Source organism: Petaurus breviceps, unplaced genomic scaffold (assembly GCF_028583685.1).
Source record: "Petaurus breviceps papuanus isolate PSGF00001 unplaced genomic scaffold, PetGlider_PUasm1.0 90731, whole genome shotgun sequence".
NCBI lineage: Eukaryota > Metazoa > Chordata > Mammalia > Diprotodontia > Petauridae > Petaurus > Petaurus breviceps.
The window spans coordinates 9,897,313-9,913,637 of record NW_027187325.1 but is presented as its reverse complement, the minus strand read 5'-3'; the positions used below and the strand labels follow the sequence as shown (position 1 = coordinate 9,913,637).

At 38.8% G+C, this 16,325-nt stretch overlaps 1 protein-coding gene across 2 annotated transcripts in view; it reads left to right on the top strand.

Annotated features, from left to right (window-relative positions):
* EPB41L5 (erythrocyte membrane protein band 4.1 like 5) overlaps window positions 1-16,325 on the top strand; it is a 133,392-nt gene that overhangs the window by 91,911 nt on the left and 25,156 nt on the right. For both annotated transcript variants that reach the window (XM_069066911.1, XM_069066912.1), the window contains 4 exons: window positions 10,198-10,358; window positions 12,320-12,417; window positions 13,470-13,598; window positions 14,653-14,714. In XM_069066911.1, coding sequence (XP_068923012.1) covers window positions 10,198-10,358; window positions 12,320-12,417; window positions 13,470-13,598; window positions 14,653-14,714 — 450 coding nt within the window. The remainder of the gene's footprint in view (window positions 1-10,197; window positions 10,359-12,319; window positions 12,418-13,469; window positions 13,599-14,652; window positions 14,715-16,325) is intronic.

The window sequence follows — 16,325 nt, the reverse complement described above, 5'->3', positions numbered from 1 at the left end:
TTCCTTCCTTCCTTCCTTCCTTCCTTCCTTCCTTCCTTCCTTCCTTCTTCTCCCTCTTCTTTTTTATTTTTTTTCTGAACTTGACCAACCAATATGAACACATGTGTGTCTCTATACTAAGAAAAAAGGGAGTTGTATATAAAATGGAATGTATTATGTACAGCTTTTTTTTTTAAGTGTATAATACATAACAGTGTTAAAGCTGCCCTCCTTTTCTGTGAGAACAGCTTTTTTCAGAGCTAAGTGTGAGAGCAAGGAATTTTTCTGGGGTGAAACAATTTTGACACCTGATTTTTCTTTAAAACGAGATGAATAAATAAAATCCTTTTGTGTTTTTTTTTTTTTCCTTTTGGCAGCATCCAAGTAGATGCTACTCCACAGCTTTTTGTCCTTGAATAAAGACCAGGCAAGTAATGGCTAGGTCTTTTTAGTACTATAATACAGAATCTTAACCTAAAGATGACATCATTATTTAGAAATGTTCGCAACCCTAATTCTAAGAGCATAACAATCGGTACAACTAATTATTTTATTTTGTTCTTCCCTCTTCGGATGCTTTAAAATAAATTTAATGTTCTTGTCCTTATTTGATGACACCTTCCCATGACTCTCCTTCAATCTCAAATAGAGCTTTCTACTACTAGAAATTACTGCTGTTAAGAAAAACAGATCAACACAATCAGAAAATGTTTGCTTCCTCTTACTTAACCTTTTAGTCTACCACCTCTATACAGAGAGGTAGGAGGCATCATTCCTGAGTGGTAAGATGTAATTTATACAAAATCATCTTAAAAATGTTTGCTGAGAAATGCTTTTTTTTTTCTATTCTTCTGTAGTCATCCACTTACTCCTTATTTAAATGAATGTCAAAGGGGAACTTAGAGGAAACCAAACAATTGAATTTCTTCCCAAATTAAAAAAAAAAAACACCACCACAGCTGTTTTACTAGATTGAAATAGCTTTTTCAGTATTATGGAAGTGATTATAAACATCAGACAGGTAAGGCTTATTAATTTAAAATCATTCTTTTAGTCTCATATCTCATCTGCCTTTTTGGGGTTTCCCTTCCATCATTTTGAGGGGAAAAAAAGAAAAAGAAGAGTGGTGCAGTGAATAGTAGAGCACTGACTGGAATCAGGAAGACCTGAGTTCAAATCCGGCTTCAGACACTTGACACTTAACTAGCCATGTGACCTTGGGCAAGTCAATCCTAATTGCCCTGCCCTTCTCCCTCCAAAAAGCAGAAACAAACAAAAATATTCAGGATTCTCTTTGCACATTTCTTTGAAATAGCTGCAGTCTTAGACCAAAAAAGTTAAATTAGAGGAGTGTCCCATGTGTTTGAATTGGTTGGGATATTGAAATTTATAATATACCCATATATAAGCTATCTGCCTTATGCTATACTTCACCAGTGTGTCTGATGCTTGAGAGTATATAAAAATTATAGAATGTTAAGAGTTAGAAGGGACCTTATCCCCTATATGAATTGATCCAGTGAATGGGCACATACTATATCCTAAAACATTCCATTCCATTTAGGGATGTGTTTAATTGGGATAATTTTTTTGCTTTTTTCAAGACAAATTCTGTCTTATGACTTCTACTCTTTGCTCTTCTGTCTCCTGGTGCTATTCTCCTTCTACATGATAATACTTCAAATATTTGAAAAGAGTTATCATTTCTTGCTCATTTTTGTTTCTCCAAGCTAAAAAAAAAAAGATCCCCAAATCTTTTTTTAAACCAATCTTTTTTTTTTTTTAACAGAATTATAAGATACACACACCCCAGGGGCCAGAGTGGACCGAACCAGATTAAAAAGTAATTAGAAAACATTTAACAAAATAAAGAAAAATACAATGAAACATAGCATTACACTTCAAAATTAAGTCAGTATGCAACAGTAGGGGTCTTTATGTATGGATTGTTACCGTTCAGTTGTTTCTCAGTCATGTACAATTCGACCCCATTTAGGGTTTACTGGAGTGGTTTGCCATTTCCTTTTCTAGCTCATTTTACAGATGAGGAAATTGTGGTAAACAGGGTTAAGTGACTTACCCAGGGTCACACATCTAGTAAGTATCTGAGGCCAGATATGAACCTGGGAAGACGACTGTTTCTGACCCTAAGCAGGGCATTATGTCCATTTTGCCTCCTAGCTGCCTGTTTATTTTGGATATTATCCTTCTATAAAGCATCCTAGCCACATCATATTTGGGGGCCCTCATATGTTTTATTTGTTGACTCAGTTAATAGTCCACTTGGAAAATACTGCAGATTTTTTCATGTGAAATGTTTTCCATGACATCCCTTTTTCACTTAGATTTGACTTGTCCTTTTGTCCTGCCATAGTCTTTTTGGAGCCTGACTTTTGTCACCCAGTGTCATAGCTGTCTCTGTTATGCTTAGGAGCTGTGGATAGAAATGTAAAGAAATGACAGTACTACCCTCAAGGAGCTTACAGTCTAATTAATCACTAATGCAGTTGTACCTACTGAAAAACCTTAATCCAGGGCTTTTTTTCCCTACTTAGCTACCCATGCTTTTTTAGTGACCCCATCAGTTACTGGCACCAGTTGGATTAAATTGAAAATTGAGCAAGTCTATTTCAAACATTTGTAGTATGCTAGACACTACAGATAAAAAGACAAAAAACATCTCCTGTTCTCAAGAAACTTACATTGCATTTTGACTAATTCTCTCTGAATTTCCTTTTTCATTCAGTTACCAAATCTATATTAATATCATCTCAGCAAATTTCTTCTTGCAATTCTTGACAGATATGAATGGAAGGTGGTGTAACAGGTTGTGGTTCCTGTAGATGGTGAGGTTCTGCATTCTACAGGTGTTCCTGGTTGTGAATGACAATTTGCTAATTGCATTCATACCTCTTCACAAATTGAACAGCTTCCTAAATGTTCTCTGCAGTCACAATTTTAGTGTAACCATCTACACAGGAGAACCAAGCAGACTGAGACGACCTTTGATTCAGACCATACTTTACGGTTGGATAGATTGTGGAACTGGACCGTCAGTGTGCTTCATTACTGAAGATAGCTAATAAACCATGCCCAGATAGAACAAGAGGAAGAGAGTGATTAGATTTTATTTGGCAAATTGGTACTTTTGTTCTGAGCTTTTTAATTCCAATAGTCTTCTAATGATGTTATGTGCTTGAGAATCATAGAATACCACAATAGTTGTTATGGTAAACATCACACACAAGTCAATGGAGAGAAGGTGTGGGTAGGCCAGCTGCGGTGAAATGCCTGCACTGGAAGGCTCTTCACAGGACCTTGACAAGGTATCCACTTCCCAGTGTCAACAGCTCTCTCTTCCTGTTTCTGTTTCTCAACTTGGGTTGGGAAAATAACTCATGACTTGGGATTTTTAATTTGTGTTTCTTGATTAGGACTTTAATGCTTTTCACGTCTTGGAGCAGTGTTGTTAGGGTATGTAGGGATTGCTGATTGTACTGGCTCCTACTTTGCAGTTTTGGCAAGTCTCTCAGATTTCTATTTTGATCAAGGCCCTTGGTAAAAACAAAATTATAAAAGGTCTTTTCCCCTCAAGGAGCTTACATTCTGTTGTGCTGATATGACACATACACTCTCATTTACAAGATTATTTGGGGAGGAATAAAGGTCAAAGAACAAGAGAAATTTAAAAAGTTTTCGTATAGAGGGTGGCAGCTGGGCTGAACCATGTAGGGCTCTGTGAGGAAAGAGTGCATTCCATCCATGACTGACTTGTGCCGAGGCATGGAGATGAGATGGAATGTTGATTTGGAGGGAGCAGAGGCCTGTTGTCATAGTCCAGGTGAGAGATGATGACGGCCTGTGAGAATAGATCTGAGATATTTTGTGTCGATAGAATCAACTAGTCTTGGCAAATGATTGGATGTATGGGGCATAGAGGAAAATGGATCATTCTTGAGTGTACAGAAACAACAAGGTGACTGGAAATACAACAAAATTTTGCAGGAAGGCTGGTTTTAGGGGGGAGATAAAAGTTCTAATCTGAGTTTGTGATGCCTATGGGTTATGTAAGTGCTGGTAAACAATAAGCGTTTGACTTGGGGACTGCATTTAGGAGAGAGATTAGGTCTGGGTATAAATTGTTTTGGGAGTCATCAATTTAGACATGGTAACTGAATCCATGGGATCTAATGAGATTACCAAAAGAGGAAATGAAATGTTCTTCACATTCATCACCCCCCCCCCCCCCCCACACACACACACAAAGAGGACCCAGGACCAAGTCTTGGAAGATTTCCGTATTCCCCACTTAGATGGAAGATGGATATGATGGTCCCACAAAGGAGTTTAACAACTGATCAGATTGGAATGAAGAAGAGTTGGGATGGGAGGGGGTGAGTCATAGTGTTAGCTTGCTGGGAGGGCTAGATTAGGCAGAGGCCTGAGAAGAGACCATTGGAGGTTGGGTAGCAGGAAGCTAGATTGCCAAAGTTAAAGATTTGGGAGGGGATGAAATTTAAACTTTGAGTTTTAAAATTTCATTAGCTTCCTTGTATCTTCTCAGACTAAGAAAAGTCAAAGATTCCTTTCCAAGCTTGAGGCTGTTTTGAAAATAGCCTCCCTCTGTGGAAACTCTCTGCACACCAAACTACCAAGTATGTCTATGCTTCTAGAATCAACCAGTTGATTCCAAGTCCAACAAGTAATATCTTTAATTCCATTAATAGTTTTTATTTTAAATTAAAATACCAGATAGAAATTTCCATGTACACAAAAAGATTATATAAGAATCCATGAATAGCTTTATTCTGTACTGCTTACTTAAAAAAAAAAAATTCAATCTGTCACTTTGCCAACTGCCTATGTTTTAGAAAATGTTTCAATGATCCTTTTTTTTTTTAATAGGGGTACCAGTCAGTCAACAAGCATTTATTAAACGTCTTCTGTGTGCCAGGCACTATGTTAAGGCCTAGGAACAAAGAAAGGCAAAAAAATGTTCCCCGCTTTCAAGGGGATTTAATGGGAGACTTGGACCTCCACCAGTTGAAAACAGCAAAAAAACCCGAAACACTTTGTAACAAACTCTTCCTCTAATAAGGAAGCATTATTAAAGAACACAATTCTACACTGTGGCTGTGTCCAAAAAATGTGTATTTCCTGTATCTTGAGTCCATTTGACCTTTCTGTCTTCAGAATACGCTTCAGCAAGAGGTCCTTTGGAAGTAGAGCTGGTCACTTGCTTGTGCGTAGTTCTTCATGTTGTCTCTCCCCTCTGATGGAGCTCCACAAAAAGAAGAATTCTCATGTTCCTTTCTCTGTATCCCCAGGGGTTAGTTCAGTGTCAAGCATGTTGGAGCAGCTTAATAAATGCTTACTGTCTAAGCAGATTTCTTAAGTCTTTCGGTTGTGTGTTTGTTTTCTAATAGCATTGTTATTGTATAAATTTTTCTCCTGGTTCTGAAAGGACATTTGTTTCTTCTCCCCTATTCCAATGTTAGCCCTTCATCATCCTGTGCCTCTTCAATTTGCCCAAATAAATTTCCTGTTCTTGGTTTCTCTGTATTCCTGTATTTGTTTTCAGAGTTCCTATTTGGCTCTGGCCGTTTCATCAGAATTGCTTAAAAGTCTTAAGATTCTATATTTTTTAATGGTGTTTTAAGTAGGATGACAGTGAGTTTTACTGTGAAAGTTATTCTTGGTTGTAACCCTATATTCTTTTCCTATGGAATACTGTATTCTAAGTTCTCTTATTTAAAATTTTTTAAAAATATGAGCGAAAATCTACCTTCTCTTAATCCTCCCCTCCACTCCAGTTGAGAAGAAAAGAAAAACAAAATTCCTGTTACAAAAATATATATAATCAAGCAAAAAAACATTTCTTCATTGGCTGGTTCCTCTTTCCCACCCCCAAATATGTCTCATTCTGAATCTTTCATCTCTAACAAGGAGTAGATATCATGTTTCATCTTTAGTCCTCTGGAATTACATTACACTGATCAGAATTCCTAATTCTTTCAAGGTTGTGTTATTGTAGAAATTGTTCTCTTGCTTTTGTTCACTTCACTCTGCATAATTTCATAATTTCTTCCTAGTTTTCTCGGAAACCATCCCTTTCATCATTTCTTACAGCACACAATAGTATTCCATGACATTTATATACCATGCCTTTTCAGGCATTTTCCACTTTATGGGGACCCCCCTTACATTACTGTTCTTTACCATCTGAAAAAGAGCTATAAATATTTTTATAACATTTTACTATGGACTAATCCCTCCTTTAATCTGCTCTCTAATTTCCTCTTTTCCCCTTTCTCTTTCATTTGTTGAGTGAAATGTATTTCTGAACCTCACTTCGTTATGTTTTCTTTTGTTTTACTCCATTTTTTCATTTTAAATTCCTGAATTGGGGCTTCCTGGTTTTTGTGATGTTTGTTAACCTGGGGAGAGTGGGGAAGAGATACTTAAGTACCTGCTTAGTCATGAATGGATTGCTATCTCTGTTGTTAGAGGAAAGTGCCTATTCTGATGAAATCTGACATTTTTGAAGTTTTAACTCATTTTTGGTGACTGAAAACAGTTTTACTAATCCTGTGAGGTAGTAGGATTTTATTATGTAAATAGATACTCTCTGAGTGATACCAGTACTGAAAGAAGGTTGAGATACCACGGAAGTTAGTGAAAAAAAGCCATTTGACCTTTATATGTCATCTCAAGGGCCCTTCACTTGAATGATGAAACCTTGAATGTGCAGTTTGAGAGTTTTCCAGATGGGTCATTGCCTGGTCCAGAATCCAAAAGGGGGTTATATAGTTGAGCTGGAGTGGCTGTTGATTTTGGGAACTCTTTAACTTTTATCAGCCAGATCTTCAGAGCAATCATTCTTTTTAGTGTTTTGTTGCTATCAACTAGTAAGATCAGTGAAATGGTTGGGTCCTAATTTTTTTTTCCTTTGGATATGCATGAAGCCTTGCTGAAAGTTCATACTTTGTGTTTCAGCTCCCTCTTCTCTCTTTTCTGCTCAGCTGCTTCCATGCTGCTGCTTTCCTCTTGGGTTCCCCTGGGACTTTGAGAGCTTGGGAATAGATTGTATTACAATTCTTCTTGGGGTAAAAAGATGGGAGTAAAGTAAGTTGTCAGATCTCTGGTTGCCCTTCTAATATCTCAACCTCCTGCAAACATTCAAAATTCCACTCTTCAAATAGACTTGGGATAGGATAAGAGTTTATATTGCTATTAGGGCCTGAAAATTAGGACTGTGAAATTTTAGAATTGAAGGGACCCTAGAGGGTCATCTCCTCCAGCTCTCTCTGTTTTGCATATAAGGAGATTAGGACCAGAACCACTAATTGACTTCTGCAAGGCCATACAGCTAATATTTTTAATTTTAATTTTATTTTTTTGCCTTTTTGGAGGGCAATTGGGGTTAAGTAACTTACCCAAGGTTACACGGCTACCTTTTTTTTGTGTATGGGTGTTAAGTGCCTGAGACCAGAACCGAACTCACATCCTCCTGACTCCGGGGCCGGCACTTTCCTCACTGTGCCACCTAGCTGCTCCCCATACAGCTAATATTGAATGACATACATAACACTGGGATGAATCATGTATATTTTCTTTTTAAAATTTTTTTTTAAAGCAATTGGGGTTAAGTAACTTGCTTAAGGTTACAGGGCCAGTTATTTCTGGGTGTGGTGCTGAGTATCTGAGCCCGGATTTGATCCCCAGATCGTCCCAACACTGGAGCCACCTGGCTGCCCCTGAATCATGTATATATTTTCACTCACAATCCAGTGCTTTTTTCCATGCTGTGCTTGCCTTTGAGCAATGATGGGTGACCTAACCTTTTCTCTTAAACCACCTTACTGATGGGGGTGGAGGGTAGGGAGCAGGTTTTATCTAACTTTTAATGATATCTTGTTTTCAAATCAGCTTCCTTTTCACATATATCTGTTTCTTTTCCTTCCTTTTGAGCCATCTCTATAACAAAGTTTTAAAAGGGAGGGGAAAAAGCAATTCAGCAAAACCAAAGCAAGCATTGTATCTGACCATATATGCAGTGCAGTGTTCTACACCCATAGTCTTTTCTGCAAAAGCGGGTAGAGTGGGGTGTGCATTTTCTGAACTCTAGGTCCAATTTTGGTCATAATTATCTAGCATTCAGTCTCCCTTTCCTTCTCTCTCCTCTCCCCCTCTTCCTCCCTCTCCCCCTCTTCCTCCCTCTCCCTCTTTCTTCTCTTTCTCCCTCCCTCTCTCTCCCTCCCTCTCCCTCTCCCTCCTGTTTCTATTTCAAACAATTAGTAGTCATTTGTTAAGCATATACTGTGTGCCAGACACTAGTAAGCACTGTGGTTACAAAAATGCAAAAGATAGTCCCTGACCTCGAGAAGCATGTGCAAGCAGATACAGACAAAGCAAAATAAATAGGAAACAATTAAGAGGGAAAACTGTTCCTAGGAGGGGTTAGGGAAGACTTCCTGTAGAAAGAGAGGCTTTAACTGGGACTTAAGCCGGGGAGGTCAGTTGTCAGAGTTGAGGAGGGAGAGCATTCCAACCAGAGAAGATCCCCAGAGCCAAGAGATGGTTGGTTGGTTATTATCCTTCATTCTCAGAGGGGACCAAAATGACATCACTGTGCTTGAGTCAAGTTACACTGTGCCCTGCTGTGGCTGATGAGACCAGTATGAGCTCAGGAATGTTCTGCTGCAGGTTGGGCACAAACAGTTCGTGTGAATATTTGGGATCAGTTCTCTAAATTTGTGCATCTCACATCTCTTTTGAGCTACTTCGATTCTGCTTTGCTCATAGAGCATGCGCCTTCTCTGATGTGGGCAGGCCACGCTGAGTAGTCTTGTGCTGTGGTCTTCCATGTCACACCATCAATTCCAAAGACCTTGCCAGTATCCTTCTGTCACTCCTTCTGACCACCATGTGAGCACTTGCCCTCTTTGAGTTCTCCATAAAATGGTCTGTTTGGCCTTCAGACAATGTGACCTGCCCGTTGGAGTCGTACTCTGTGCAGAAGAGAAGGCAGTGTCTTGTTCATGGAATAGCCCCTAGGCCAGCGCCCTTGGATCAAAGAGTACATGTTGGGGAGCACGGTGTAAGAAGACTGGAAAGGCCAGAGGAGGCTAGGTTAGGAAAGGCTTTGAGTGCCAGAGCATTTTGTATTTGTTCCTAGAGGCAATAGAAAGCCTCTGGAATTTCTCACATAGTAGGGTAAAGGTGGGAGTGACATGTTTGGATTATAGTTTTAGGAAAATTCCTTTAAAGGCCGAATGGAGGATGGATTGGAGTGGGCAGAGCTTTGAGGCAGGCAGACCCACCAGCAGACTTGCAGTAATCCAGATGTGAAGTGATAAAGGCCTGCACTACAGGGGAGGCGACATCAAAGGGGAGAGAAGGGATCGTTCAAGAGATGCACATTGTGAATATTGTTGATAAAATTCTGCATCATTTCATTTAGGTATTCTTATTCTGATCTAGATTATTTTAGTTTGTTATGCTAATCTAATTAGTTATACTAAACTAGATCTAGTTTATTATGCTGAAGTAATATTCCATCAGAGTCTTGTCCCACTGTTTGTTGAACCATTTTCACAATATTGAATACCTACTTAAGTCTACAATTTCTTGTTACCACAAAAAATGTTGCTGTGGATATTTTGGCTTATATGGGATCTTTCTGTCTTCCACCTCTTTGGGGACATGTGCCCAGCTGTGACATCCCTAGGTCAAATGTGGATATTTTTGTTACCATCATTACAACTTGCTTTTTAGAATGGTTAAACCAATCCATAGATCCATCAGCAGTGTATCAGGCAAACTCACGTTTTGATGGTGCTTTCTTGCTTTAGTTTTTCATCACAAAATATATGAGATACTGCATTTGTATTTCAAGAGTTTAGTGCTGTGCAACCGAAATGAAGTATCTACTGCAGTATCAACGTTTTCCAATTAGAAGTTAGTGGGAAAATGCTGCCAACTGTGTTTTGGGTTAAAAGTCTCATGCTTAGAGTGACTGTGAAAGTACTCAAACTAGAATTCATATTCCCTTTTTTTAAAATCATGCACTCTTTTTTAAACAAGATGATAACAAAGCCAGAATAGCCTCTGCACCCTGACAAGCAACAGATGTTAATGTTTTAAATACTTTTTTCGGAAATTTATTGTTCTCAGTTAACAGTAGAACATCACACTATCTCCTTGCCGTCATTGCAGCTTGCCTCTGACTGATTTACTAGACAACACAGATCTGTTAGAAACAGCTGATGAGGAGGCCAAGGGAGTGCCTGGAACCCTGGGAATATCTGTGGCCCCTGAGGAAATCAGTGTGGCTGCTACTGAGCCTGGTCTCAAGGCAGCTAATATTGAGTCAAATGGTAAGTAACAGTTCTTTGTTTTTACAAAAAATAGCTGCCACACATGTTTTTGTAGAAGTCTTTTTTCCCTCTGATCTCTTCGGGGTGTAGTTAGTTCTAGGACTGGCATCACTGGGCCAAAGGTTATACACAGTTGAGTAATTTTTTGAGCTTAGTTCCAAATTGCTTTCCAGAATGACTAGAACTCATTAGATACCAAAGTATGATGAAAAAGAAAAATGACAGATGTTGAAGGGTGCTGGGAAAACAGGCACATTGAATACCTTATGAGTGGAATTGTGAATTAATTGGTCCAGACATTCTGGTGCTTTTCTAAGATCCCCTCCCATGTTTGTCAGCATTGAAAATCCTAGAAATCATTAAATATTTTCGGGTTTTTCAGGTTGCATCATTAAAATTTTATTTTTTGGAGGGGGGAAGGCAAGGTGATTGGGGTTAAGTGACTTGCCTAAGGTGACACGGCTAGTAAGTGTTAAGTGTCTGAGGTCAGATTTGAACTCAGGTCCTCCTGGCTCCAGGGCTGGTCCTCTATTCACTGTGCCACCTAGCTGCCCCTGCATCATTAAATTTTAGATTAGTATAATATGAAGGTTTCCCAGGAAGGAGCATTGAAAGGAGGAAGAGTTAAGTTTCCATACTACATAGAAACTTTTTGACAAAAATTTCATTAATGCTCTTTTAAAAAACTCTCTCATTTCTCAGTCCTTCTCCTTTTCTCTTCACCAGTAAAGTCCTCTTTTGTAACAAATAAATGATTCTAAGAAAAATAAATGAACAGCCTTAGCTGAAAACGTGTGCCTCACCCCCTCCCCCACTCCCATACCTCCTGCCTGTCACTTTTGCCCCTTCACTTCACTGTTTGGGGTAATGATACAAATTGCACAGACAATCTCTGTGTCGCTGGTGAAAATAAGACGTGTCAGCCTGGCTACTTCTTTAATTTGTGTGAATAAGCCAAGGTCAGAGAAGCCAACATTAATTTTGACTAAGAATTTTCCATTTTTGAAGTAATTGCCCTGTTTTACAAGAGAGACAGCAGCCAGTTGTGAGATTATAGTACCAGCCACTTTTTAGATATTTCTTCTGCTATCATTATCCTTGGTTATTGCACTGCCCCCTTCTGGTCTCCATTTCTTACTGCCAGGGTCTCCTTGGGCAGTTAGCAAGTGTTTATGAAGCACTTTACTGTGGGCCAGGGAATGTGCTAGGTGAACTGGGCACAGAAAGAATGGCAAATACAGTCCCTGCCCTCGAGGAGTTCACCTAGAAGCAGCATGCAAACACAGAAACTGTGTACGAACAAGTTTTATACAAAGGGGAAATTGGATTGCAGTCTGGAGAGTAATGGGATTCTTACATTAGATGAAAAAGTGGGCTGGGTAACCTCCTACATTCTGTCCCATTCTAATGGACAAAATCATAATACTCTGGTTTCACAGATTCATAGAATTACGATTTTTGTGTGTTTGGTATTGGGAGGTTGGGAGAGTCACTTGAAGCAACTCTCAGAAGATTGATCATGCCCTCCAAAACATTCTGTAAATGAGTAATAGGTGGACAAAAGAGAAGTTTACGTGCCTTGTTTCACAAGTGACCTTACAAGTCAATATTTATTGAATGAATCAGCCTCAGCCCCTCAGCCCCTTCCTCATGGAAGTTTTGTGGGGATCAGGTGTACGTAAAGCATTTTGCAAACCTTGGAGGCACGGTCTAGAGGAGGGACTGTCATAATTACTTATCCTTGTCTACACACTTCTTTCTCCAATGGTTGGCCCTTAAAGATCAAGATAATCACTTACATTCTAAGTGAAAAGAAACTCTATTGACCCCACAACAGTAGGGTAATTATCTTTAATTGAAGATATCTGGTAGTTGGAAAGGAGCGATTTAAATTCATCCCTCGCACAGCTGTGGCAGCTTGGCATGCTCATGGAGTTGTCTTGCCAACTTTGTCTTCCTAGAATTCAAGGATGCCTCTGTGAAGCTCAAGCTGCTTGAGATTGAGAACTGTTCTTCATCATCTCCTAAACCCAACATCAACATTAACATGAACAAACAGGTACTCAAACTTCCCTTTGTGCATTCTCTGCAGTTTCTTGCAACTTTTCTCCCACCAGCATAATGCTTTACACTTGTCCTCAGCTGTGAAATCTGTGTAAACACTGAGCTCTTAGAGAGCTGTTTTTGAAGGAAAAGAGAAGAGCTATCTAGTAAAATTAAGAAAAAGTGGAACTGGCATGCAACAGGACCCCATTTTCCCTTCTTCCCTGCACCAGAACCTAGTCCAAACCTTCCTGCCACTGCCCCCTTTCTTTTTTAACTTCCTAGCCATATGACTCATCCTCTCTTCTGCCTGTGGGAAACAAAAGTCTCTGCACTTGGGCTTACTCCCCCCTTCCCAGGGGACTGCTTTTGTGGGGCAAATATTCCTAGATCCTGTGGTTGATCTTGTACCTTTAACTTTAGGGCCACTAGTTCTTTCCATCTAGTCTCTTTCTGCATTTTCCTACATGTATTGATTTCTCCAATTAGAATGTAAGCTCCTTGAGACAAGGACTATCTTTTTCTATTTGTGTCTACCATGATATATTCTTAAGGAAGACAGTAAGATGCTTGTGATCATTTTCTCCATTTCTATACAGGTACCAACCATTCTAAAATTCTTCTATGGATCAAAGTCAAACTCTCTGATATATAGAACGAAGACAATACATGGGCTCAATACAAGCTAGTTCTCCCCTGCTCGGGAGAGCTGGCATCTGATACTACTCTGTCCAATCTCATTTCCTACGATGAACAAACATCTGTTCTCTTGGTCTTCTGATTCCATTGAATCCTTGATTCTTAAGGGAAAAACACCTTTTTTTGGTGATTTAGTCAATCTATTTGAAGGCAAAAAATTATAAAAGCTTGTTTCCAGGATACTCTTTGTTTGTATGATTAATAGTGTGAAACTCCTGGGAGTCAGGTATACAAGAGAAAAAGACGTGATCACTTAATGTACCTGATTATCAGTCTTCCATGCTTGAGTTTTCATAAATCTAACTTTCATGACTGTTTAGAATGAGGTGTTCTTTGTCAGGGATGCTAACATACGTCCTTGATTTCTAGGAAGAAGTTGTGAAATTGACAGAGAAATGTCTTAATAATGTCATTGAGAGTCCTGGATTATCTTCTTTGAGGATTCCTCCAGACATCAAGAGTAATATCCTAAAGGCTCAAGTGGAAGCAGTTCATAAGGTAAGAAAGAATCCTCAGATTACTTTGGAGTGTGGGAAGCTTTTATTGTGTTATGGATGAAATCAGTAACTCATCGAACTTTACCTTAAATTGTCATTTATCCATGCTATTCTACCAAACGTTCTTCTATTCCTTACTCCTTTCTCAATGTCATTATCTTTTGCATGGGTTGTACACACATAGATTGGTCATGATTTATATCCTTAGAAGGAATTCCCAGCTCTTTGAGATCACAAATCTGTTTTTTTTTATAGTTGTTTTTTTTTCATACCGTGTCCTTGACATCTCCCCTTTCCTATGAAGGTGTTTCTCTTCCCTGTATTGAAATTCTGTCTCCCACAGGAAACCCATCATCTGACTAGAAAAAAAAGATAGCACAAAACTTCACCATATTCCCTAAGGACAATGTAAAAATAGCAGCCCCACTGCTTAACGATGTTTTAAAAAATCTCTTTATAAGTAAACCTTTAAAAGATAAAGATTGGATCACTTTGTATTTTTCTAAACTTTTCCTAGTTTGTTCTAACTGCAAAACCAATAATTCAACCAGTCATATTCTTTTTTCCTTTGTTTTTTGTTTTTGCTTTTGCTTTTTTATTTTGGAGGGGGGAAGGTAGGGCAATTGGGGTCAAGTGACTTGCCCAAGGTCACACAGCTAGTTTTGGTGTTAAGTGTCTGAGGCCAAATTTGAACTCAGGTCCTCCTGACTCCCGGGCCGGTGCTTTATTCACTGTGCCACCCAGCCGCCCCCAGTCATATTCTTTTAATTTTTTAACTTTTCTCTCTTTTCTAGTTTTAGTTTTTTTTTTTACCTTACAGCAAAGATTTAGGAAAAGTATGGTATATTTACATAGTAGCAGCTTTTTTTTCCTGCAATTCTATTTGTTACTTCATTTGTACATGGTATTGTTTGACATTTAAATACTAATACTTAGGAAATAATTACCTTTTTAAAAGATAGCAGCCAATTAACACAAAAACTAGCCACTGATCTTAAAAAAAAACTACCTTACCCAAGATTCTTAAAATTTCTTTTTTCTTTTTTTTTTTTTAGGTCACAAGAGAGGATGATGCACTGAGTCATAAAAACTCCAGTGTTCAAGATAGTGTTTTCAGGTATTGTTCTGACTAAGATAGACTGTGTTATCATCTTTTTTTTTTAATTCTTACGCATTCTTCTTTGCATCCCAAATCCAGTTCATTGTCATATTTTACCCATTACTGTACCTCTAGAATGTCTACTTCTTGTCCATTCCCATAGCCACAGACTACTTAATCTCTCTAAGTTTCAGTTCAATTCATTTACAAATGGAAATAGTAGTGTTTTCTCCGTGGTATGTACTCCTGAGCACTGCAGGTGAGGGCTTGTGATTTCATCTTGTCAGAAATGCACAGCATGGCCCCTCCTTCCACTGCTGGCTGTTAACAGCTGCCCGTAGTTTTTAGTCTTGGAGAGTTTCTGGGGGCACTGAGGGGTCGAGTGACTTACTCATGGCTACCCATGGCCAGAGACAGGGCTTGAATCCAGGTCTTTTCTGACTGCCCTTTTGCTCCAGACCTTATTGCTTTCTCATAGGTGTATTATATCATTTTTACTTGATATCCCATTTTCTTCAGACATTTTAATTGTGTCACTTTTTCTTGCTCTTCCTATTAGATGAAATAATTTTATTCCTGCCTTTTTTTTTTTTTTAAAACATGCGTTTTCCTCCTTTCTGTGATGTCCTTGTCCTCTTTTGTGGCCAGTTTGTAAGCTTTTCTTCTCATTTAAAACCCTTAAAATTTGCCTTTTCCAGGAATATTTTTCCTAATTAACCTCATCTGTTTCCATTTAATTTTTATCAAAGCACTTAAATAATTTGTAAAAAATTATGTCAGGCCTTTGGACATTGCAGATGCTTTAAAATGTAATATTAACTGACCATTGTGGGATTGGAATTGTACTTGGCAGTTACAGAAAATCTACCAAACTGATGGATTTTCAACAGCTGGTTTAAAATAATCGCATTTTGTGCTTTTCTTTTTCTCAAATAGTCTGTTTTCTTGTGGCTTCTTTTTGTTTGTTTGGTTTTGGACTTTTTGGCGAGAGGTAAGAAGGGGAATATAGTCCTACTGTGTTCCTAGATGTCTCTCAATATAATACCTTCTTAGGGGCGGCCAGGTGGCGCAGTGAGTAAGAGCGTCGGCCCTGGAGTTGGGAGACCTGGGATCGATTCCGGCCTCAGATACTTGGCACCCACACAAAATAACAGGCCATGTGACCTTGAGCAAGTTACTTGATCCCAATTGCTTTAAAAAAAAATACAATACCTTCTTCCTCTTTGTGTTTTGGGTTAAGGAAATAACCTTTGGCATTATCACAAAGTAGAAAAAATCCTGGAGATAAATGGCTGGATGAGAAGTTAAAGCACTTAGCAAGAGTTAGATCTGAAAGGAATCTTGAAGCTCGTGTCTGATCTCACTTTTGTAAGTGAGGAATCTTCATCTGCACAAGTGAGATGATTCGCCCAAAGTGACCCAGTTCAGGTCTTAGGATTTAGAGGTTACAGCGACCTTGAAGATCATCAGTCTCTTTGAAGTCAGATGTTTTGAATCTAGCTTCTCTGCCTTCAGATTCAGCATTCTTTCCTCTGTGCCATGCTCTCTTACACTGAGTAGCAGAGATGGACATTTAACCGGGCTCTTCTGACCTGCCAAGTGTTTTTTCCTACCGTATCACCTTTTTCT